General features: G+C 47.0%; 1 protein-coding gene across 1 annotated transcript in view; it reads left to right on the top strand.

Annotated features, from left to right (window-relative positions):
- Cracdl (CRACD like) overlaps positions 1-26,364 on the top strand; it is a 118,609-nt gene that overhangs the window by 75,703 nt on the left and 16,542 nt on the right. Inside the window, exons 2-7 of the mRNA XM_052193525.1 lie at positions 515-594; positions 7,790-7,958; positions 14,183-14,318; positions 14,652-14,813; positions 17,750-17,959; positions 21,779-24,071. Of these exons, the coding sequence (XP_052049485.1) occupies positions 525-594; positions 7,790-7,958; positions 14,183-14,318; positions 14,652-14,813; positions 17,750-17,959; positions 21,779-24,071 (3,040 nt within the window). The 5' untranslated portion in view covers positions 515-524. The remainder of the gene's footprint in view (positions 1-514; positions 595-7,789; positions 7,959-14,182; positions 14,319-14,651; positions 14,814-17,749; positions 17,960-21,778; positions 24,072-26,364) is intronic.

Raw genomic sequence — 26,364 nt, 5'->3', positions numbered from 1 at the left:
GGGATTATGGGTGTTTTGTTGGTTTGTTTTTTTAATTTGGGGCTGGAAAGATGGCTCAGTGATTAGGAGCATAGGGCTGCTTGTCCAGAGATCCTGAGTTCAATTCCCAGCAACCACACAGTGGCTCACAACTGTCTGTCATGGGATCAGATGCCCCCTTCTGGTGTGTCTGAAGACAGTAACAGTATACTTACATATAATTAATAAATAAATAAATAAATAAATAAATATTTAATTTGAGGGCAACTTTGAAAACCTCTGACCTGCCTTTGGGGTCAATGATGCCATTGTGTTTTCTGTGACATTGCTGACACCAGCCATTAGAAAGCCACTTCTGTGGTCACCACCCATGTGGCTGTGGACATGGTCTTTATTGTCCTCTCTGCCCTGGACTCTGGCTTTTCAGAGGTGTGTGTGGGCGAGGTGACAGGCAGAAGCAGTCCCCACTGCCATGGCACGCGGTGGTTGCTGTGCACAACATGTTCCTCTGACATGGATTTCTGTCTGCTTTTAGTGACCTGGACATGATTTCCACAAGGGTGATGGACATTAAGCTCCGGGAGGCTGCCGAAGGCCTTGGGGAGGAGAGCACAGGTGAGGCCCCAACTTGCCCTGCTCTGTTTGCTTGCATGGAGCCGTGTTCTATGGCTTTCTCTGTGAAGGGGAGCATCCAACCCCCGTACCACTGCTCAGACATCCCCAGCTCCATACTGTCTCTGGGAAGACCACAGCCTCACCATTTAATGCCATTTTGGCATTATTGCTGTCTTGCTGCACTGCCAAAGAGTGGGTCTTCGACTGTCTTTTTTCCTTTTCCTGGAGGTAAATATGGCCTTGTATCTGACTTGAAAGCAGGGAGCCTGGGCTAAAGCTGGGGCACCTGCACTCCGTGGGGCGGGGGCGGAGGGGAACACGTTGAAGGCCACATTGGGCTACACATAGAGGCCAAGGCTAAATGGCTCTGTTTACCACCCAAAGGTATGCATGGGAGGTTTTGTCAAGTACAGGATGGGCAGATCCTCCAGAGAAAGTAATTCCATCAAAAAAGCCTTTGACCTTTCTCCCACAACTTTGACATGGCCTTTATCTTAGCATCTGCCGAGCCAACTTCCAGGCTCATGAGTCGTTGCTTCAGAGCACATTCTGAGAATGCCTAGTTTATGCATTAGACTGCTGTTTATGTCTTCATGCAGTTGTGAAATTGTTATTAAAAGACACCGCTCTCCCTCGCTGAACATCCTCATTGGTTCTAGCCATTTTGCTCACCTTGATTTGTTAACAAAGGTCTCCAGGCCTTTTGTCCAAATTCAAAGTCCCAGGAGTGGTTTTCTTTGAGTTAGAACAGGAAGAATAACTTCTCATCACATCAAACCCCTAAAAGATAATTTCCCATGATGATGAACCCATGAAGGATACCTTCCTATGATGATGAACCCATGAAGAATAACTTCCCATGATGATGAACCCATGAAGGATAACTTCCCATGATGATGAACCCATGAAGGATAACTTCCCATGATGATGAACCCATGAAGGATAATTTCCCATGATGATGAACCCATGAAGGATAGCTTCCCATGATGATGAACCCACGAAGGATAGCTTCCCATGATGATGAACCCACGAAGGATAACTTCCCATGATGATGAACCCATGAAGGATAGCTTCCCATGATGATGAACCCATGAAGGATAACTTCCCATGATGATGAACCCATGAAGGATAACTTCCCATGATGATGAACCCATGAAGGATAGCTTCCCATGATGATGAACCCATGAAGGATAACTTCCCATGATGATGAACCCATGAAGGATAACTTCCCATGATGATGAACCCATGAAGGATAGTTTCCCATGATGATGAACCCATGAAGGATAACTTCCCATGATGATGAACCCATGAAGGATAGTTTCCCATGATGATGAACCCATGAAGGATAACTTCCCATGATGATAAACCCATGAAGGATAGCTTCCCATGATGATGAACCCACGAAGGATAACTTCCCATGATGATGAACCCATGAAGGATAACTTCCCATGATGATGAACCCATGAAGGATAACTTCCCATGATGATGAACCCATGAAGGATAGCTTCTCATGACAATGAACCCATGAAGGACAGCTTCTCATGACAATGAACTCACGAAGGATAGCTTCTCATGACAATGAACCTATGAAGGATAGCTTCTTATGATAATGAACCCATAAAGGATAATTTCCCATGATGATGAATCCATGACCAGCTTCTGCCTTCAGACACTTATTTCAGTGGACATTCTATTTTGTGTATGAAGATGGATTGTTCAGCTCACATTAGGACCAGCTTTCTGTCATATTTCAGTAGCTACCAAATAAATCCAAATACGAAGTGAGGGTATTTTAAGATTAACCCTGAGTGGGGAAAATGGTTATTCAAACTGTATCATGGGACACTAAATTATTGCTTCTTAAAATAAGAAAATGTTATAGCAAATATTTAATTTCCCACAAAATAGCTTCAGTGGAGGCTAGTTCTGTCACCATAAGGAATCAATTTTAGGAAATAAGCGAATCTATGTATTGGGTTTTTGTTGTTGTTTCTGATCATAGTGAACTTGTGGTAACCTGACCAACTTTGCCTTCTTAAATGTTGAACATTCTAGATGAGAACATGAGATGAAAGGAAGATGGTAGCTTAGGAACATAAGCAAATTTTCCTTCAGTCTTTTACTCTGAAACTTTGAATCTCATTTTCTTGTTGGGTAAGATGAGGAGGTGGATAGAAGGCGATTTACAGGATCTGAGGAGGCCTATCTAGTAGAAGCCCTTCCCTTGGAGAAGCTGTAGGGGTCTGAACCACAGATAAACCGGCCCTCCAGTGCACTTGTAGCCTCAGTTGTTTGACTTGGAAAATTGAGAGACCCTTACCCTTGAACTTGGGTCAGTAGTGCTCCTAGATCAGACTTGACCCCAGGGACTGTACAAAAGCAAACTGTGTTCTTGAAGGAATGTCAGACTGTCTTACCTAGAGTAGGGCACTTGGGAGATGGAAACTAGGCATCAGGAGCTTAGGGTCATCCTCAGCTACATAGGAAGTTCAAGGCTAGCTTGGGCTACAATAAAACCCTTTCTCAAACCAACTGCCCAGGTAATAGGGTCTGGGAGCCTCTGCAACTCCAGATCTAGACGTGACGCCTTACATGCACATGCACACGGTGCACTTACATGCATGCAGGCAAAGCATTCATACACACATACATACATATATATACATGTATGTGTGTGTGTGTTAGAGAGAGAGAGAGAGAGAGAGAGAGAGAGAGAGAGAATAAAATTTAAAACAGAAGAGAAGGAAGGAAAGAGAAGGGAAGGAAAAGCTCCTTTGGTCTATACCTCATTGTGATCCACAACAACTCAAAGTGAGCTACAGATATAAGTGAGAGACTCCAATACTTTATAAGAGTAAGAGGAAATATTACCTACAGCTAGACCAGAGTCCTTAGATATAAGAGCTTAACCCATAACAAAAAATAATTTTATGAGTGGATCCTCATCAGAATTTTAAAACTTTCTCTGTAAAAGCATTATTAAGAAAATAAAAACAGGGCTAGAGATATGGCTCAGAGGTTAAGAGCACTGGCTGCTCTTCCAGAGGTCCCGAGTTCAATTTCCAGGGTGGTACACAACCATCTGTAATGAGATCTGGTGCCATATTCTGGCCATGCTGGCAGAACATTATATACATAATAAATAAATAAATCTAAATAAAATAAAAATTTAAGTCACATATTGGGAATACTGTAAATCAGTATTTTAATCACATTGATTAAAAAGCTTACATCCAGCATACATTTTAAACTATCCAAAATAAGACAGCAGCAACAACAACAAGCCTAATTTAACACTGGCCAGGGGCTTTTAAAGATGCTTAGCCTAAGCCTGTGGTGGACACGTGGCAGCATATGTATTCCTTCAGTGATATAAATGAAAACCTGTGGCATTAAACTGGATTAAAACTTTTTAAAAAAAATTACAAGTATTGGTCATGACGCTTTGCCTTGTAGAATGCAAAACCAGTATAGCCGCTTTGAAAGACATTTTGGCAATTTCTGAATCACTGAAGAATTGGCTTGAGGGCAATGGAAGTGTATGTTTGCACAAAGACTGAAGGTCACTTTATTCATGACGGCCAAATGTCCTTCAGCTGGTCACATGGGTCAACCAACCAGTGTGCCTGAATAACGGAATACCACTCAGCAACAAAAGAGAATAGACTGTCGATGCTTAATAACAGTACAAAGAAGTTTCTAAGTGAAAAAAAATCCAGAATCAAAGGCTGTGTACTCCGACCTGATCTACACACCATGACTCGACCACGTAGAAGGAGCAGATCCTTGGACGGCTGCTTGTTAAGGGTGCGGAAGCGTGAGGAGATGGTACAGACTTGTTCTGCATCTTGGCCCATGAAGTCATTGTGCTCATCTGTGAATACCAGAGTGATGTTTACCATGATTTAAAATATTTTAATTGGTAGTGCCAATTTTAAAAACAAGTGGATTATTTTTTAAAGTAAATATAATTAGTGGGACTTCAGCATTGTGTTTAAGAACAGATCACAGGAGCTCAAGGTCACAGAGGGCAGAGAGGAATGTGGAGAAAATGGGAACCATCAAAGAAAACAGAGAGTTGAGAGACAGCCTGCAGCACGCATTCACATGTGGTTCGGAGAGGATGCCTGGAAAATTCTAGAATTGTTAAGAGAGAAAAACAAGCAAACAATAGCCTGGTCCACAGATTTAAGACCCAGTGAGGGCTGGAGAGATGGTTCAGTGGTTAAGAGCACTTGCTACTCCTGTGTAGGACCTGAGTTCAGTTCCCAACAAAGCCACCTGGAACTCCAGCTTCAGGCCAGCTGGTTCTGGACTCTGCGGGCACCTCGTGTGTACGGACATGTATACCCAAATTAATTAAAAATAAATTAATAAATTAAAAATAAATTAATTAAAGAGAGAAAGAAACCCAAGGATTCTTAATAGGAATAAAGGGAGTAGTAAATTGATAAAAGGAATAAATAAATAAACAAATAAACAAACAAACCCAATGACTCCTAAGAGAAATAAAGGCTGTAGAAATACAGTGGGAAAGATGTAGAAAGCCAAAGTTCAAATTAAGAGTCTTTAGGTCCAAAGAGGAGAGAGATCTACCTTCTCAGAAGCAAGAAGAGTCTCAGCTGATTCTTAACAGTACGGCAGGACCCGCAAAGCTGTGAGCTATCAGAAAGATAACTACCAATCTGGAAGACCAAACCCAAAGAGGGTGTCTGTCAGGCCTGGGGGGGGGGGGGGGAACAGAGGCATTGTCAAAGGCCTATGCCGGCCACAAATTTTTAAAGGTTCTTTAAAAATTGTGAAGTAGAAATTGGCAACTAAAGAAAGGTAAATAAAACCTTCCTCTCCCCTCCCCTCCCTTCCCTTCCCTCTCTCCCTCTCTCAAATTGTTAGGAAAAATTTATTTTGTTTTAAAAATTAGTACAGACATGTAAAATATACTCAAAATGAAACCAGCAGAGCCTAAATTGCCATCTCTAAAACAGAGGAAAATACATTGTTTTCTGAGCATTCTAGGAAGTTCACGGAAACTGTCAATATGTGAAACCATAAAGCCAGTCTCTCCAGATCTGACTAGAACAAAATTTGGAGTGCATCATTTCACTCCAATTAAATTAATGACGAAGACATAGAATTTGCCAAGTGTTTGTAGATGAAGACATGCCTTTCCATATAACACATAGATCTAAAAAGGTATGATCATGGAAATCAGGAAATACTTTAAACCAATGAATAGTAATGAAAACTTTTATGATGTGTAGAACTTAGCAGATCTAGAGGGAACTGCCTTTCCTGGAATGTATTTATTAGCAAAGAAGAGAAGGTTTAAACATTGTAGGTTTTCCTCAAAAGAACCTTTAAAAAAAATCAAGGGCTGGAGAGATAGCTCAGTGATTAAAAGCACTGACTGCTCTTCCAGAGGTTCTGAGTTCAATTCCCAGCAACCACATGGTAGCTCACAAATATCTGTAAAGAGATCTGATGCCCCTCTGGTGTCTGAAGACAGCTACAGTGTACTTACATATAATAAATAAATAAATCTTTGAAAAAATTTAAAAAGTAACTGGATCACAAAACCCAGGAGAGGAAGAAATTAAAACAAAGGAGAGGCTGATTTGCTCTTGAGGTACTGGTGAATAGACTGATTTAGGTGTGTCTCTATCCATGCAGTGCCTGCAGAGGCCAGAAGAGGGTGCCAGGTCTCCCGAAGCTGGGTTTTCCATTGGCATTAAGAGTATCCAGCTGTCACACTCTGCTTAGCCACGCTCCCACCCCGACTCCTCACTCCTTTGAGCAGCACCTGGGTGTCAAGGCAGGAGGCCTGTTTACTTGTGAAGGTCTCCAGGGACACCTAATAATCTGTTGACTGCTTGAAGGCCAGGTGGTGTCCCTGTCAAATGCAAAGTCCTCCCGAGAGACTTTCAGCACAAGCTCTGGATGGAGAACCATCTGCATACAAGATAATTCTGTGATGTGAAAGGAAATTTCCATCAGACGTTGAGAAAACTGCTGTGGAATATTTGTCCCCTCTGGAGCAATGCTGTTTGCCTGGCTTTTGCTGGCAGAACCTCAGGTTGTTTCCCTCGTGAAGGCGAGGTCACTTGAAGTTACCAAGGGGACTTTAACACAAAGACAATTAGAAAGACCCTCTCTTATATTTTAAATCAGTTCTATGTGGAACTTACTTAATAACGCTGTCTTAGACAGTTTTAGCAAATTTCTGCTGTGAAACCAAACAGCACATTTGTATGCTCTGATTCTGTTCCCCTTTACCATCCAGTCTTACAGATACTCACAGAAGGGTGGAGCACGGCTGAACTGCCCTGAGGGGAGTCATGCGTTTCTGGGTCTGAGAGGCCCCCCGTGGGCAGGAATGAAGGTGACATCGGAGGAGAGCGGTCTGGCCACAACCTTTCCACTGACCACAATTTGCTCATTATTCTTACATACCCACGATTTTAAAAATAAAATAAATCCTCAAAAGATAATACATTAAAAAAACAACTTGAGTTATCACACAGCCTTCACCTCAGCAGACGTTATGTGTGTGTGTTATGCATGAAATATTTATGATGCTTATTCCAGAGATTTAAAGAACATGGCATCTGGCGCAAGGAAGGTCGCTTGGATTTGGATTTCTTTCCTCCTGTCCAGAGTTCTCTGCTCATTTACTAGTTGGAGAGGTGGCTCAGAGGTTGAGAGCACTGGCCACTCTTCCAAAGGACCCACATTCGGTTCCCAGCACCCACCCATCTTGTAGCTCCAGTCCCTCGGATCCGGTGCTCTCTTAACATGTCTTTGGGCAGTGCATGCACGGGGTGCACAGACATGCACACATCTATACACATACGTTTTTAATTTTAAAAAAAAGATAGAAACCAGTATTTGTTTCAGGTGCGCATCCTTACACCTCATGTCTGTCTGTGGTATTCTGGTCCCTGGTTTCTGGTCACCTGTGCCCCCTCACACACCTGTACTGACACACCTGCACTGGCACACCTGTACTGACACACCTGTGCCCCCTCACGCACCTGTACTGACACAACTGTCTGTCTGTGGTATTCTGGTCCCTGGTTTCTGGTCACCTGTACTGGCACGCCTGTACTGACACACCTGTGCCCCCTCACACACCTGTACTGACACACCTGAACTGACACACCTGTACTGATAATTTCTTTCCTTTTCATCTGATTAGGAAAGAAAAAGTCCAAATTTAAAACTTTTAAGAAGCTGTTTGGGAAGAAGAAGAGAAAGGAATCTCCCTCGCCCACTGGAAACAGCGCCTGGAAGCAAAATCCTGCCAAGAGCGAGGTCATCGCCATTGAGGAGTCTGGACCCGTGTATGATTCGGAAGATGAGCTGGAGTAAGTTGCCTTCATGTGCGTCTGGCTTGTGAGCCTCAAGAGGAGGGGACATTGGGCACAGGAGGTGTCCAGAACTTACTTCAGTGCCTTAGTATCTTGTCAAGTTCCTGAGCTTCCTCCCCTCCAGGGCCATGTGATAGCCTCAGGAGTTTCTTTCTCTCCCTTCCTTCCTTCCTTCTTTCCTTCCTTCCTTCCTTCCTTCCTTCCTTCCTTCCTTCCTTCCTTCCTTCCTTCCTTTCTTTTTTTGTTTTTGTTTTTTTTTGAGACAGGGTTTCTCTGTGTAGCCCTGGCTGTCCTGGGCCTTAGGAGTTTCTTAGTGTATGATGTGTCTATTAACTTTTTCAAGCCCAGGGATGGAGAAAGGTGGGGGGAACCCGATTGTGTACTTGCTACCCATTGGGTGTGATGACTGTTTAAAAAGTCATAATAATTGGGGCTGGAGACATGGATCAGTGGTTAAGAGCACTTGTCACGCCTGCAGAGAACTGTGATTTGGTTCCCAGGACCCACGTGAGAGCTGAACTATCCATCATTCTAATTCTGAATTCTCTGGTGCCTCTGAGAGTGTACATGCATGACACACATATGCACATGCAGGCAAATCACACAAAAGCATAAAATAAAATCTTATAAACTCTCTCTCTGTGTGTGTGTATAGCCCTGGATGTCCTGTAACTCACTCTATAGACGAGGCTGGCCTCGAACTCAGAAATCCACTTGCCTCTGCCTCCCAAGTGCTAGGATTAAAAGCATGCACCACTACTGACTAGCTTTATAAACTCTTTAAAAAAATAAGTTCACAGGCTGGAGAGATGGCTCAGCAGTTAAGAGCACTGTCTGCTCATCCAGAGGTCCCGAGTTCAAATCCCAGCAACCACATGGTGGCTCATAACCATCTGTAATGGGATCTGATTCTCTCTTCTGGTGTGTCTGAAGATAGTGATGGTGTACTCATATGCATAAAATAAAGAAATTTAAATGAGTAAATAAATAAAAAGCTCACATCAGTGCCTGCTGGGAAGACAGGTCCATGTAGGTCTATCGTTCTAGAGCTCCTGAAGCAACATGGGAAGCAGAGACAGGACATGCTCCAGAAGCTCCTGTGTGAGCGGGCTTAGGGACAGCAGTGAGTAACAAAGGACCTGTCCCAAACAAGTTGGCAGGCCAGGACCGCCATCTGGGCGTGCCTCTGGTGCATCCCTGGGCACCGTGGCATGTGCACACACAGAGATAAGGTTTTTTCGAAGTAGCTGCAAAAAATGATACTACGAATCATAACAGAAATCAGCAAGACCAGCCTAAGCGACCTGGGTCCTGCCCAGAATCACACAGCAGAAAGAGCAGCATTGGGAGATGGAGGCTGGTGTAATCACCAAGAATGCCCAAGGACCTGGAACACGGTACCGGGACTACTCATCTCTGAACTTGAATGCTGACGGAGTAAAGGCACTTTTGCAAGAGCAAGGCCTGCAGAGAGAGAGGCCGTGGCTTCTTGGCTGGACCTAACAAATTTAGACACACTGGCGGGCAGAAGGGGGAGGAGGGATACTCAGGCAGCTCTGGGTGACAAAACTTTTATTTTGTAACTTGTAATTCATCACAATACAGTTGTGTGTCTCTCCCAGTTACTCCCAGGGCCATATTTTGGGCTGAAGAGAAGAGGAGGGAGCTTGTAATATCTTTTAAACATCAGCTCTCATTTCAGGGTAAAATGCCAGCCAGGAGGTCATTGCTCTAGAGACAGGGACAGGGCGGCCTATCTCTAGAGGCAGAGAAGTTACACTGGCCACTTGGTGGTGGTGTAAGACTTAAGATGGAGAACCGGAGGACCCCCCCACCCCCCCCACCCCCCCCACCCCCCCTCCCCCGCCTCCTCCCAGAGCTAGCTAAAAGAAAAGTACCTTGCAAGATTGCAAAGTGGTTAGGGAAGGGGCAGTCCTGGCTAACCCAGGGAAACTCTAATCCCACCCCATCTCCCTCCCAGTGTTTGAAAAACAAGCCTGGAAGTGATCTCTCTAGCCACAAACAGGAGCATAGCTAGAGGACCAGGCTCTGGGAAAACAACCGTACATCGGCCATGTTCCTTGTCATAGGAACCCAGGGAAAGCAGAACAGGGCCCTTGATATCTGTCTGTGACTATCACACAGTAGGAACATGATTGACGGTAATTAATGAAAGAAAGATGGTGGGACTGGCAGTGGAGAGACAGCTCAGCAGTTAAGATTGCAGACCCTTCTGCGGAGGACCTAAGTTCGGTTCTCAGCACCTACATGAGGTGGCTCACAACCCCACACTCCAGCTCCAGGTGATTCAACCCCCTGGATTCTGTGGGCACCTGTATGTAATGACAGGCACCTGGGCTCACATGCAACCCCCCTCCACTGTGTGTGTGTGTGTGTGTGTGTGTGTGTGTGTGTGTGTGTGAAATTTAGGATAAAATAAAAGAGGAAAGACAAAAATTATAGGTGATTAGAGATCTGGTGCAGTGAGGTCCTGGAAGGAGCCATGACCTTTTTTCAAGGTGAACACTGAGGAGCAGACCCTTTCTTTATTCTCTGTGACAATCTGTCATCAGGCTCTGCGAGGTCACAGGCAGATGGCCTGTGCTGCGGTGTCCTGGTGCTGGTCCCGACAGTGACAGCCCCCTGGGTCCCTTTGCCTACACCCTGCTCTCTGCATCTGCCCCCAGTTCACCTGAGCTACAGATTTTGTTCTCCCCGTTCTATATTGGCTATATTGGCTCATAGATTACTGGTTCTCAGCCTGTGCGTTTCCACTCCTTTGCGGGTTGCATGTCAGATATCCTGCGTGTCAGATAGTCACATTATGATTCATAACAGTAACAAAACTATAGTTATGAAGTAGCAACAAAAATAATTTTATGGTTGGGAGTCACCACAACATGAGGAACTATATTAAAACATCTCAGGGTTGGAAAGGTTAAGAACCCGCTCTAGAGGCACAGAGATTGAGCCTGTAAAGATGTGGGTGTGGCCTGCCCCTGTATTAAGGGGCCTGCACTCCCTTGGTATCTCAGCTCCATGGATGCTGTAGTTCAGCACAGAATCTTGAGTGGTCAGTGTCAAATACTCCACCAATCTTTAAAAAAATAATTATTATTTATTCTGTAGTGTTCTGCCTGCATGTACACCTGCAGGCCAGAAGAGGGCACCAGATCCCATTACAGATGGTTGTGAGCCATCATTGATTGCTGGGAATTGAACTCAAGACTCTTGGAAGAGCTGTCAGTGCTCTTAACCTCTGAGCCATCTTTCCAGCCCTGTTCCACCAATCTTAATCCTGAGTGGTTTCTGTCAATACTCCCCCATTTGTACCCGATGCTCTTAACATGTAGATGGTCCATTAGTGCAAAACGGGATTTCTAATTTCTCCGTTCATTTTACACATTGCTGGGTTCCTTCTATGAAGAATGTTCCTTTATCAGGAGCGGGAGAAATGGCTCAGCAGTTAAGAGCACTTGTTACTCTTGGAGAAGATCTGGGTTCAGTTCCCAACATCTTCATGGTTGACTCACAGACATCTGAAACTTCAGTTCCAGGCGATCTGATGTCCTCTGATCTCCACAGATGCCAGGTGTGCATGTCCTATACATATCAGTAGGCAAACCCTCACATGTGTGTAAATGAAATAAATCTAAAAATTTAAGAATAGCTTTCCTTTGTCGACTTCATAAGAGCCTGAAATACAAGCTGTTCAGGGAAAGCAAAATAATGTTTGGTTGGCGTTTGATTGGTGTCTGCTCCCAGAGTGGTCCCTGACACCGTCACACCTAACCTGACCCAAAAATTAGTTTTCTTTTCTTTTTTTCCCCTAAAAGATCATTGTGAACATTGTATTTTTTAAAAAATAAAAATAAATAAATAAATTTTATTTTATTTACACAGAATTTCATGTAACCTAGACAGGTCTCAGATTCACTATATGGTCAAGGACAACCCTGAACTTTGGAGCATACCTCTGTCTTCAGAGTGCTGGGATTATGCATGTACAGTGCCACACCCGATCTTATGTGGTTCTCCGGAATGACTCCAGGGCTTTGTGTGTGTTAAGCTGAACCTAACAACCGAGCTACATACACATCGACTCCAAGCACACTGATTCTAATGTTTGGTGCGTCCTAATCCGTAACAGTCTTTATTCATGGTCTCATCTGGCGCTGTGAAGACTTGCTTCCACTTAGCTTCCTGCTCTTTGGTCGTGATCCAGCCATCTCTGAAAGCTGCCTTACTTTCCTGCATGGGAGAAGTCCCCGTTCAGTGCTGTGTGCTTCCTGGCTTGCATTTTTTTTTCACAAGTCATGTTTCCTTCCTGTCAGAGAGAAGTTGTCTCGGAGATCACAGCGTGGGTGTGGTGGCCATGACGGCTACTCAGCTGTAGTCTCTTCTAGACCTCTACTGGGTCAAACTAGGAAATAGGTTTATTTCTGAGAGAATTCTGGGCAGTTCATTCACCGACACTTGCAATTCCAGGAAAGATGAAACTCCTTGCTTTATTTCTCTGTATCCCATTTTCGGTTACATGGAAAAGCTTGGCTTGTGACAAAATTCCTTTCTGTTTCCTGTAGCAGTGATTTCTCTTTCTCCGTTTCCACAGCGATCCTCCTGCCTCTGACTCTCCAGTACTGTGCCACGATGTGCCATCGTGTTTGCCACACAATTAGACTCCCTTCTCCCCCAGTCTTAGAGTTTTCCCTTTTGGATTGACTTTGTGTAACACATTATGAAACACATTGTATATTTCCAGAGACAAAATTGTAACTGTTGTTACCCTTGACCCTGTCTCCCCGTCCAGTTCTTTCCTTCCCAGTAGAGGAAACCACAGTCATGTATCTACCAGTGTACCCATTTTTATTCTAAAAACCATTAGCAGGCACATTCATGTGCTCAGTGCATTTGCATGTCTAGCCACCTCTCTGCTCAAACACAGCTGATGTGCCACACTCTTCTGTGTTGTGTGTTCTGTTTTACTTGGTGTCCTCTGGTAAGCCCATGCTAATACAGAGCTCTCACACCCCCTCCATCCCCTGCCCAGCCCTCCCCTGGACACCTGAAGCTCATTTGATTTGACAGCTGCTGAGGGGCACGTGTGGTTTACCATTGTATAGATTTGTAATAATGAATGACCATGTCCAGGCCCCTCATGGGGTTTTTCCCTGTCTTTCCTGAGGCCTTCCTGCTGCCTCTACTCCTAGTCACACCTGGACTGGAGATGTTTGGCCAGTAGTTAGGGTTTCCTGTTGGCTGCAGGAAGATAATCTAGGCGTGCATATGGCCTTGGCATTCAGAGTGTGCAGTCTCTAGGCTGAGTCCTTCTGAGGGCCTGTAAAGATACACCCTCCTGGGCAGGCTAGAAAGGAAACAACAATACCACACATACACACATACACACACACACACACACACACACACAGCATTACTAACACAGTTGGATATGCAATAGGACAGGACAGGACACACCTCTGAGTCCCAAGTGCCTCATAGAGGACAGGATGCCCAAGGAGGACAGGGTGGGGCTTGTGTGCACAAGGCGTCCCATGCACGCAGAGGCTGCTTTCCTTCCTTAAGTGACGGTCTCGGCCACCTCCTTCCACCTATTATTCAGCAGGCTAGGAAAGTCTGATGGCCAATTCCCACATCCTCTGAGAGCAGTTTATGAATGTCCTGAGAGTGGTTTTGAATCAGGTCCTCGGGCTTGAAGCCGGGCTTCCACGCTTCAGGTCCGAAGCACAGGGGTGGGACATACAAACCGTGCCGGATCAGCAGCGCAGGGAAAGCCCTCCACACGTGCCGCTCTTGTTTCTGTGGTCTGGATCATCTTGGGGAGATGCTGCTGTGCCGACGACAGCCTCCAGCTTATGGCCGGCGCGTTAGCTTAGCCCACAGTCCACAGTTTCGCGCTCCTGGGACATCTAAGACAGATCCCCACAGGACCCAGCCAGCGCCAGACTTTCCTCTTTACAGGCTTGTGACTCGGACCTCACACCTCCCAATTTTCATTTTTTCCAATAATCAAAAAAGTCTACAATCTTCAAATCTCTTAGGAAAATGCCCTTCTGTAGGTTCTGACTAATGTTTGACAGTGACAGGGACAGAGGGGCAACTGCTAACTGTGTGTGACAGGGGGCTTTCCTTCATCCCCTTGCTCTGAGTCCCTAGGATCAGGTGGAGGTGGCGGAAGCTCACAGAGGCTTTTTTTATCCTAGGGAATCCAGGAGCACTATGGGCAACCGGGCCCTCTCCCACGACAGTATTTTCTTTCCTGAATCGGGACAGGACCCTGCTCGGCCCGTGCGGGTGTTCTCCCAAGAAAATGTGTGTGACCGGATCAAGGCTCTGCAGGTAAGGGTTTGCTTGGCATTCTCACTGGGTGTCGGTCTGGTGTTGATCCAGAAGTTTCTAAGTGATCTCAGCTTACGGTTTTATACAGTTGAAAGTAGGATCACAGGTTCTTCACAGTTCTCAGGCATGCAAGTTTCTCGTCACATTCTGACTCACTGTTGGGGACTGCCTAATGAATACGGACATAGGTGAGGGAGTTGGAGACAGACATTCAGGTCAGGGCACTGTGCAAGGGGGCTAAAGTTATTTCCTGAATGAATGAATCAGAGCAGGAAGATTTGCTGCTAGGTATTGTTGATGAAAATAGTAATGATTACTATTCCCTCAATCTAGTTAAAAATACAATGTAATGTGAAGCTGGGGCCACCACCTCCAGGAGGCCTTCCTATCAAACGGGCAGAGGAGACCTGCATAAGCTCTGAGGATGATGGACTGCCCCGGAGCCCCCCAGAGATGTCCCTGCTGCACGATGTGGGTCCAAGCACAACTATAAAGGCGAGTGCAGTCTGTGCCCTCGAATGTTTCCATCAACTAAGCATGGCTAGAACTCTGGAGACCCTCCATGTCTCCCAGCAAGGTCTCCATGAGTGATGGAGACTGCTCCCGTTTGTGTGGTTGTGTGGTCAGTCTGGTGCCATCTGCTCTGTGCCTTGTCTTTCTTGTCTGAGCAGATGTCCAGACCCAGAAAAGAGGGGAAGTGGCCACCTCTCCTCCGTGCCTCCCCTCCCATGGCACTGGCCAGAGCACAAAGAGAACAGTAAACACTGAATACCATTCAGCACTGTTCCTGTCCTGACCGCAGGAACCTGTCCGTTTGAGTCACATGAAGCCCTCTGGGGAAAAGGCAGCCCAGGGAGTTTGACCAGCAGTGTGACCTCAGCCACTGCCAGAAGTGATCCCAGCTGCTGTATTCCCATAAACTCCATCTCACAAATAAACACCCCAGCATGTTCATGAGGCCATTTTTGTTTGTGGTAAGAATGTTAATATCCATTTGATGTATACATATATAGAAGACAAAACGGGTGGCCATTTTCTCCATATTAATAAGCTGTGCTAAGGGCAGATGTAATGGGAATGATCCAAATTATATTGACCCTTGAAAAACAAGTGAGCACAGAGCCGGTGTTGACAGCTGTGCAGAACACCTGCTTTGGGCATCCTTGGATCACATCTACCCCTGGCTGGGCCTGGGCATTGCTTACAATGTAACTATAGAGTTACCACTTCTGGGTTGTTTGGACTTGTATTCAGTAACCATTCAACTTTGCTACACAGAGTTCCCTCTTCTCCACCCAAGCTAGTTCTTTTTTGTAATTGTAAAGCTAGGACTGTGGTGTGGCTGATTTTAAGTCAGTTCTAGGGGTTGGGAACTCCCGTGGAGCTGCCTAGAGTTATCACTTCAGAGGTTGGCTTCAGGGAGAGCCTATCCCTGCTCACAGTCAGAATGGGGTGTGGGGCCAGTAGACTACTGACCTGTTCCCCAACTTCAAGGTGTGGATGACGGGAAAGGTTGCCTTCCTCTGTGAAGTAAGATTGCATCTGTTAGCAACTTAGAATTCTCCTGGGTACAATTGCGTTGTCTCTTTTCAGAAATAGATCCAGCTGCGTGGCAGGCTCTGTCTATGGGAGCAACCTGTTGCTTCGTTTTTGACATTACCCCCCCTTCCTCTATCTTTTGAGCCTTGGGCTTGAGTCTCTGACGGTTCTATCTTCAATTGGCTCCATCGGGTGGGGTGGGGTGGGGTGTGGTGGGGCTGGGGTGGGGTGGGGTTGTAGGGAGCAGCTTCATTCATTTAAGACAGAACTCAACTCCAAACATGGTTGCATTGCAGTGCATACATTTTAATTAGCCAAATGGGGGCTCACTTGTGCTAGGCCTGCACTTACCTAATTTTTTATTCTTGTGGTTCTGATTTTGTATTTTAAAATAAACTCCGAGGTTTTACCAGTTCTTAGGTAGTACACCCAGTCTGCCTTCATCATAGGAAACTAAAGTTTGGGAGTCGTGATTCACAATTTTAATTCCAGGCAGAGGCGGGTGGAGCTCTGGGAGTCCAAGCCTGGTCTATACACTGAGTTCCAGGACAACTAGGGATACACGGAGAGACTTTATCTCAAAAAGCAAACACACAAAAATGTTAACCTGCCACTAATATTTAGGTCCAGTGCTCCAATAGAAACACATAGGGTATTATTTTTATCATCATCATCATCATCATTTTATTATCTTTGCATGCTTTTTTAAAGATGGTGAGGTTATTCTCAGAACCTAGAGGATGGATTCCAGGTTCTCTCTCTTGCCCCTTGTACTGGCTGGTTTTGTGTCAACTTGACACAAGCTAAAGTCATCAGAGAGGAAAGACCCTCAGTTGAGGAAATGCCTCCATGAGATCCAGTTGTAAGGCATTTTCTCAATTTACAATCAGTAGGAGAGGGCCCACTGTGGGTGGCACCACCACTGGGCTGCTGGTCCTGGATTTTTTAAGAAAGCAGGCTGAGCTAGACATTAGGGAACAAGCCAGTAAGCAGCACCCTCCATGGCCCCCTGCATCAGCTCCTGCCCCCAGGTTCCTGCCCTGTTTGAGTTCCTGTCCTGACTTCCTTGATGATTAGCTGTGGAAGTGTAAGCCAGATGAACCCTTTCCTCCCCAACTTGCTTTGGGTCGTGAAGTTTCATTGCTGCAATAGAAACCCTGACTAAGACAACACACATGTGCGCTGTGTGCACTATAGCATCCATGCTTTGTTGTGAAACACAGCTTTGTAGGACAGCCTACCGATACTCACTCCAAGTAGAGGCTCACTGTATTCAGTGGGGCAAGCATCTTAGGGTATTTTCTCATTCTCCCTCACAGCTGCCAAGGCCAAGGCCCTCTTGTCCCCCTCCCCACCCCACCCCACCCTGGCAGTGCATTTGCTCACTGCTGACAGCTAGTTCCTCCCCACTGAGGTGTAAACTAGTAACACGTCTGTAGCTCCCCATATGGTAGCTGAAGGCCAGACACCCCATGAGGCTGTAAAGACCCTTTTGAATGAACAAAGGCTGATGGGGCTCCATGCTTCCTGTGACCTGCACCCTGATGTCTCACTGCTGGGCGACATGTCCACCTTGACAAAAACAGCAGGTTTCTGCACTCCTGGAGACATTGGGCTAGTCTGTTTTGCTGGTGAAAGTAACTATGGAAAGTCTTCCTGTGGAGAGAACCCTGTTCACCTGGCCTTAGGATTGTCCCTACCTTTTGAACTCCCAGTCATTAGCTCTACAAGGATATTCTAAAACATTCCCTGTCAAAAGCCAATTGAAAATACTCCATCCCAGGTACAGTCTAAAGAGCGCAGAAACACACCAAAGGGGAGCTGGAAGGAGAGAAGTCTCCACCCTTGTCACTAAATTAATGCTTGGTGTGTTTGTCCCTTGTGCCATGAAGATCCTAGTGTCCTCATCCCGGCCGCAGTCTCCCGACCACATGAGCGACACCTCTGTCCCATCTCGGACCTTGGATGGCAGCCTGGCACCTGTGGTTGATTTCAGCCACCCTCCAGAATTCTCCTCCTGCCTGGACAACTCTGCAGCCAAACACAAGCTCCTGGTGAAGCCCCGGAACCAGCGATCAAGTAAACTGAGGCGGCTGTCTTCGGTAATTGGCCTTCCTCCTCTGTGGAGGGATGGGGTAGGCAGACATGACAGTCCTACCCACTGCCTCGTAGCCCTTCTGAGCACCTCCATGGTGGGTAAGATCACAGTGCAGATGTTAGGCTTGTTCATCTTCTGCACCTTGAATCGAACTCGGTGTCCCTTGCATAAACACCCTTCTCAGACATTAATACTTGCATGGATGTGTTCATTCCACAAACACCAAGAACCCACCGTGTCACAGGCTAAGCCTGACACCTTCCACTCTTGGACTCTAATTACTACCCTGATGGGGCTTAGATGCCTTGGCTCTAGAGAAGTTGTGGGGAGAGGCCAGGGCAAGCACAGCCAAGGACAATGACTCACACTGAGAAGGACTTAAAGAGTAGCATCCTTCCTTGTCCTCTCCTCAGAACACAATAGCGAGGGTTGAAGATTTCATGACAAGCTAGGCTGCCCACAAATGGCAGGGCCTACTTGGGTTTCAGGAACTTCCTGAAGAGAGTGAGTTGTCTGTTTGGTGAGTGGGAGGTACTTTACAAACTCAGGGAACTGACAGGGTTCCCTTTGCAAGAATCAGTGAGGTGGAAGATGGGTTGAGGATAACTGTAGATACCACATACACAGGCACCTGTGTATGTGTGCATCTATACAATATTATACAGAAACATACATATACACACAGGGACATTCCACACACAAGCGCACATGCACACACATGGAAACAGGGATAAAGGAATAAACAGTATTCTTATTAAAAGAAGAAACCTTCTGTCTTACACACTAAAATGCCGGATATCAAGACTGATTTTTATTATAAAGTGGAAACACACTTGAGTGTGTCTGGCTGAGCCCCCTGGCCCTCACCACAGCACAGGTGAGGAGGGTTAAGCGCCAGCTATGTCTCAGTGTTTTGTGCTCTGCCAACGAGCCTGGATGAGGCTGGAGCAGACTGCCTGTAAAAGTCACACCTTTCGTTTTTTACATCGCTTGGTCCTCAGACCCAGCCAGGCCGTGCCCAGAGGAGGGAATGTAGTCAATCCGTTTTAAAAGGAGCACTAACATTGGATGACTCATTCTGGTCTGGTGACTGGAAGAGTTGCCAAAGGCCATGACCCAGAGCCCAGACAGAGACCGTCTCCCCTCTGCCCTTTGTACTCATGGCTTGACAGCTTTGTCTTCTGGGGGATTACTGTAGACTGTTACCATGTACTTCCTGGTAATGCAGGTATAATGCTAGCCTTGACCTATTCTACATCTTGGTACAGGCTGTGCATTTCTGGTTCCAGAGTGCCAAATCACTTTGAAGCCCCACAGGAGGAAATGCCAAGGAGATTATCTAGATGAAGTGGACACAGTGTACCCTGGCAGTGATGGAGAGGTTGAGCCCCTTCCTGCTGCAGATAGCCAGAGGTCCTAGGCCATGCAGACGTTGTTTTTCTACCCATTAGGTTCTACCCAGAGACTGAGTACTCCCTCTGGAGAGCACACCTCCATGCCAGCCTTCGTCCTGATTTATCCACCATGGTTACCTCTTGTAGCTGCTGGTAGCCCAGCTGGAAGGTGCTCTACCCACACTGGAGTCCCAGCTGTCTGCTGAATTGGTCTGGGTTCTCTGACTGATGATTTCAAATCATGACACCATACCTCAACTTCAGGGATTTCCTATAGCAGCAAAAGAGCAGTCACAAGAACCTGCAGCCTTTGCAAACCAAACCAAACCAAACCAAACCTTGTATAGAGTCATTCCTGCAACTTCTTTTGAAATCCAGAGGAGAGAATTGTGATTTTGGCAAAAACTAGCGTAGGTATGGTCACAAACATCCCAGACTTTAGCACGCAGACTAGAAAGTTTTAAATCCTGACTGGACATGCTGCTCAGGGCTAGAGCCTGTGCCTCGATGCGCAAGGTCCTGGACTGGGTCCCCAGCATTACAAGGATGAAAGTAAAACATCAGCCACAGAACCAACTCTAACATGCCCAGGGTCACCTTTCCTACCTTAGAGCACAGGACAACAGAGCATCGTTTACTGCAACACCTGACTGATTCCCAAGGTCCGATGTCATGAGCATTTTAAAAATCACCAACTGCAGGACCCCAACCTTGAATCATTTTCACATACTGCCTTTGCAGGCCCCAAGTTCATCTTGATTTTCATTTTCTTCCTGAGAGGAGAGATTGAGTGTGTGGTAACCAAAAGGAACCCAGGTCCAGATTCCATGGAGAAGAAAGCCACAAGGCAGGGTAGGATACCAGGTGCACTAGAGGCCAGAGCAGGAAGCATCGTGAGCTTGACCAAGTTTGTCAACAGGAGGTGGAGCCTGAGGGATCTGCAGCTGCTGGCAGACTATTCTGGAGGTAGAGATCCAGAGGCAGCATCCGGACAGTGGTAAAGCCCTGGCTTCCTGTGAGTGTAAGACCAGAGAACCTAAGACTGAAATTTTTGGATTTTGTTCTGTGGCTCACAAGTCACCGTGTTTGACCTGATACAAATGACTTTTAAAGAAAACTATATAGTTTTTCAATGAGGGCATGTCTCTGGAGAGCAACGCTGAGCCCAAGAACAGAGAGTGCCTGATCACCGGGGAATACCTGTTACCATAAGTTAGCTCAGTCTTCACCAAAATTTCCATGCCTTTGGACTCCAGGCTCTCCAAGTACAAAGAGAGAATAACAAGTCTTTCCTCACTCAGATACATCTAGGGTGGAAACAAAAATAACCGAGAACACAGCACAGGACAGATGTTGGTCCTTGTTGGTCCTTGGACCTCTATCTGGCTGTAGACGGGCACCCATTTAGACACATGAGCTACTGGGTTTTTTTGTTTGGTTAGTTCCTTTTTTTAAAGAGAGGATCTCACTACATATAACTCCAGCTGATCTAGAACCATATATATATATGTCATGCTTTCTGACCACAAACTTATAGAGCTCTGTATGTCTGCCTCCCTAGTACTGGGATTAAAAGCGTGCAGTAATGTATCTGACTGCATGAGTTGCATTTCAGTTGAGGGGCTACCGGCTGTGGATTGACTGAATTTGTGAGCAAGGTTCCATGTAAACTTGTAAGAACAGCTGAAGAGTATATGGACATCTACTTCAGTGTTGTAGGAATCATTAAAAAATGATCCTGCATGTTCTCTTGTGCTCCTGCCCCAGTGGCCTGCCCGGCCATACATGGGCAATGACCTGTTTTTATCTCATGGAGATTCTGACTCTGAACTCCACAGTCTCTCCTCCCTGCTATCTAGGTTCCCAGTGGCGGGTCACAACCACACCAATCCCATGCTTCAAATCCCACGTCTTTTGTGGAGCACCTCAGGCAAACCCACATTTGGCCTCCATACCTTTCTTAAACCCACATGAGGCACTGTGTGAAGGAAAATGCAACACAAACTTAGTTCAGGAACAATGGTAACTCAATCTCTGGGCGCAACAACTAAAACCTAATCTTGTAAGCCTTATTAAAATCTGATCCTTCTGATGGTGAATCCTTGCAGATCCACCATGATACTAGGAAACTCTAGGGGCTACATCTTACCCCTCTGCTGTCACGGTTCCAAAGAGACCTAACTCTCTCCTGCTTCCTCTCTTCTGGCGTCCAACCCGGAAGTCCCGCCTACTGGCCCAGTGACTGGCTCCTTTATTCATTAGGGGATTGGTTCACAAGAACACATCAGGCCCATCCACAACACTTCAGCACCAGCCTTTGAGGGATACTGTGCTACCTGAACCACATTTAGCCCTAGAGGAGGCAAGGATGAGATAGGCTGCCTAACATTTGTTGCTGTGCTGATATCTCTCACCTCTGCTTCTCCTAGAGGGCACAGTCTGAATGCCTGAGTGATCTGTCATGGACCCTAGAGGAGGAAGACTATGATGAGAAGCCATTGCTCCATGTCAGCATGGAAGAGGACCCGGATGCTAGGCGGCGGGATTTGGTGCCGGGCAGAAGGCCTGAGTTTGGGGGACCTGCAAACTTGCTGTCACCTGGAGGGGCCTGTGCCAGGCGTGCTCGTCTGCAGCACAGCATGGCAGTCAGTGCCAGCATGGAGGAGGGAGGCTCTCCTAGAGATGAACCCTCAAGCCTTCCAGCAACGCCAGAGGTTGCTGAGCCCATGGCGATCTCAGTCCCATGCTTGGAGTCCCCATCTCTGCCAGAAAGTTCTCCAAACCATATTCCTCACGGTGAAATCCAGAAGGAAGAGCTGTCCACTGGAGGCCCGTGTCTCCTAGTGGAGAGCACATCAGAGGAGGCTCCTTGTGGTTCTGGAGATGCAGAAACCCCTCTATCTACTGATGTCCCTGAGAGGGATGTGGTACCTTCCAAGGAGGGCTCTGCACTTCCTGAGGGAGACCCAGCATTTCCTAAAGGAGACATGATGACACTGCCTGGAGGGGGTACTATACCTCCTGAGAGAAATACAACACCTCCCAAGGGTGTCATGGCACCTTCCAAGGACAACATAGTACCTCCCAAGAGGATCATGACACCTCCAGAGAAAGATATATCACCTTCCGAGGGAGACGTGGCACCTCCCAAGAGGATCATGGCACCCCCAGAGAGAGACGTGTCACTTTCCGAGGGAGACGTGGCACCTCCCAAGAGGATCATGGCACCCCCAGAGAGAGACGTGTCACTTTCCAAGGGAGACGTGGCACCTCCCAAGAGGATCATGGCACCCCCGGAAGGAGACGTGGCACCTTCTGAGGGAGACGTGGCACCTCCCAAGAGGATCATGACACCTCCAGAGAAAGATATATCACCTTCCGAGGGAGATGTGGCACCTCCCAAGAGGATCATGGTACCCCCAGAAGGAGACGTGGCACCTTCCCCGGGAGATGTGGCACCTCCCAAGAGGATCATGGCACTCCCAGAGGGAGACGTGTCACCTTCTGAGGGAGAAGTGGCACCTCCCAAGAGGATTGTGGCTCCCCCAGAGAGAGATATGTCACCGTCCAAGGGTGACATGTCACCACCCAAAGGGATCATGGAGTCTCCTAATAGGGACACATTACTTCCAAAGGAAGACACACCATCTCCTGAGACTATCATTGATACCAACTTGGAGATACCTTCAGATACAGAGAGACAGGACCAAAGTGTCCAGAAGGAAGAGGAGCTGACCCTGGTGGTACCCAGACCTGAGGGAGCAGGGACAGAGTCTTCCACAGCCCCTGCCCCAAGTCCTCCGGTACCTAAGAGCTGCCTGAAACACAAAGCCTTGGTTCAGAGTGGGCCCCCCGCAGAGTCTCCTCTGAAAGAGCCCAGGCCAGCAGTCCAGGACAAAGCAGTTGTGCCACCCACGCGCCCCAGGCCTACACAGGCTGCAGCCTCCGGAGGTCCAGAGAGGGCAGCCCTGGGGAGAAAGAGTGAGCGGGGTGCGGAGCCACAGCGCAGCGTTAAGAGGTTCTCCGTGACCTCGAGCAGGGCACGTGCCCGTGCCAGCAGTTCTCGCCTTCCAGAATATTCTGCGCACGTGCCTGCCGGGGGCCGGGCACCCTTGCTGCGGAGTGGCCTTGCCTGGAAGAGTGAGGCAGCACTTGATGACCTCCAGGTGCTGCCAAAGCCACAGGACCGGAAGACAACGGGTGGTGACCCTCAAAACTCAGGGAATGTGGGGGCCGGCCAGGCAGGACCGGGCAAGAGTCCCCAGGATGTTGAGCCGTGTGCCTCCTCTGTGCAGGAGCCAGCCCATGGGGAGGACCAGAGCCCCTTCCCAGTCAAGCTGCGGTCCACCTCACTCTCACTCAAATACAGAGACAGCGCTGCCCAGGAGGCCAAAGCCATCAAGAGGTACAGCGCTGAGGTCAGGTTGGAGAAAGGAGGCCTGGCTCTGCTCCCCAAGGATGAACAGAGCCACGTCGGGACTGCTCCTGCTGCTCCTGCACTGAGAGGCTCCAGGTCTCCCAACGGGCAAGGGAAAGGAAAGACCAGGTCTCCCGAGCAGCAAGCCACCAAGCCACCCCTGCCCAGGAAGCCGCTTCTGCCGAGCCTTACCTTGCCATACCCACCCGCAGGCCTGGATGCCAGCCCTGGGGAGTCGGAGAGACTCATACCAGTCATCCTGCCTCCCGAGCCCAGGAAGGAGAAGTCGCCCCATCAGGGAGCTGGTAAGAGCCTTCCACGATGGTGGTTGTTGGGACTAGACGGGTCACAGGGAAAACCTGTAAAATCAGGCTCAGACCTTAGTACAAAGAGAATTGGAGGAAAAGGTCTAAATTTCTTAGCACTGCTGACGTTCGGAAAGTTGGAGAGCTAAGGTTTACACTCTTGCCTCAAGTACAAGTCCGGGGTTCAGTCACCAGTTTGGGAAAACAAAATGATGGAGACTTAGGTGCTGGGGGCCCTAGCGGTGTCTCGGTGATTGATTAACTGCTCTTGCTGATGGCTCGGTGATTGATTAACTGCTTTTGCTGCCCTGGAAGAGGACTGGAGTTTGGTTCCCAGCTAACTGGTGACTCACAACTAACATCCCCAAACACGTTATAAGCAGATATACCTATACACATAGATAAAAATAAATATCTTAAAGAAATTGGGAATGGTAATTAATATAGATGGTCAAACACCAGGCTTTTGTGAATGCAGAAAAATCATATATGTTGACATAATAGGGCAATCTGGAATCTAACTTGTGGACTATTTCCGGGTTCTAAATGGGGGATACAGTGCTTCTACTGTATGTCTCAGAAAGGCAACTATATGTGTACTAATCTTGATGCAGGTTTCCCCCGGGCCTAATCTCCTGGGTTGTGAGAGCTCCTTTGACCTTATTCCCCCAAGGAAAACTTTCTTGCCCTGTCCTGATCAGGCCTCCGCGTGGCCTCACGTGGAACTCACACTGTGTATGACTGGAGTCATAGGAAGGTCAGCCTTTACTTCCTGTCCCCCAAGGGAGATGATATTAAGTTCAGGACACTACTTAATAACCTTTAAAAGAAACCGTCTGTAAGATGAATAGGGGCAAAATAAGATGAGTTGTATCCCTCTAATTTATTTATGATGTTCTGGATCAAAAGGAGTCAATTGGAAGTGGGTATTTGCAACTCAATTAAAGAGGCCACTTATTACTGGCTTATGTTATTAATGGAAAAAGACTATACAACTGTTGTGGTGTGTGTGTATGTGTGTGTGTATGCACACACTCATGTATACATGTACACACAAGAACACAGTATACATATTTGTGCATGTAACAGGAAACTGGGGCCCTAGCAACAGTTTTTCCATGGCAGATTTTATTTTAAAATGTTCCAGGCTATTTTTAAGTCGCCCCTATAAGACCAGAAGCCTTAAACACTTAAGCACTGCACTGTGGGGCAGAAGAAGCCAAGCCTGGTGGCTTGTTTGAGAAATGCAGAACCCTGAAAGGCAGCTTCAGACAGAAGAAAAATATGTTCAAGGCAACATCGTCCACACAGGTTCAAAGATAAGCTGACGTTCGTTCTCGGTCTACATAAAAAGCTGGAAAAGCATGGTGAGGGTGTGGCGTTTTGAGTTCCTATGAGACTCAGGTTTCCAGCACTTTGGAGGGAGTGTTCCTGGTTGCTAGGCCCTTGACTCAGTCAGGAACTTTTTTTTTTTAATTTTTAAAAATTTTTTTAATTTTTATTTTAAATATCTTCTTTATTTACATTTCAAATGTTATCCCCTTTCCTCATTTCCCCTCCAAAAACCTCCTATCCCATCCCCACTCCCCCTGCTCACCCACCCATCCACTCCTGCTTCCCCGTCCTGGAATTTCCCTACACTGGGGCATTGAGCCTTCACAGGTCCAAGGGTCTCTCTTCCCTTTGATATCCAACAAGGCCATCCTCTGCTACATATGCAGCTGGAGCCATGGGTCCCTCCATGTGTACTCTTTGCTTGGAGGTTTAGCCCCTGGGAGCTCTGCAGGTACTGGTTGGTTCATATTGTTGTTCCTCCTATGGGGCCTGCAAGCTCCTTCAGCTCCTTGGGTCCTTTCTCTAAAACCTCCCTTGGTGACCCTGTGCTCAGTCCAGTGGTTGGCTGTGAGCATCCACCTCTGTATTTGTCAGGTACTGGCAGAGCCTCTCATGAGACTGTGATATCAAAGTGCAGTCAGCAAGCACTTGTTGGCATCCACTATAGCGTCTGGGTTTGGTAACTGTTTATGGGATGGATCCCCAGGTGGGGCAGTCTCCAAATGGCCTTTCCTTCAGTCTCTGCTCCACACTTTATCTCTGTATCTTCTCCCTTGGGTATTTTGATTCCCCTTCTACAAAAGACTGAAGTATCCACACTATGATCTTCCTTCTTCTTGAGCTTCATGTGGTCTGTTTGAAGCCTTGATAGCTTCTACATCAGCAAGGGAGTCTGAGGGAAAGGTCAAGTCCCAGATGATGACTCTGTACAATTTCAGTGAGTTCCTGAGGCGGCTGT

The sequence above is a fragment of the Apodemus sylvaticus genome, chromosome 9 (assembly GCF_947179515.1).
Source record: "Apodemus sylvaticus chromosome 9, mApoSyl1.1, whole genome shotgun sequence".
Lineage (NCBI taxonomy): Eukaryota > Metazoa > Chordata > Mammalia > Rodentia > Muridae > Apodemus > Apodemus sylvaticus.
This window is presented reverse-complemented; position numbering and strand designations above follow the sequence as displayed.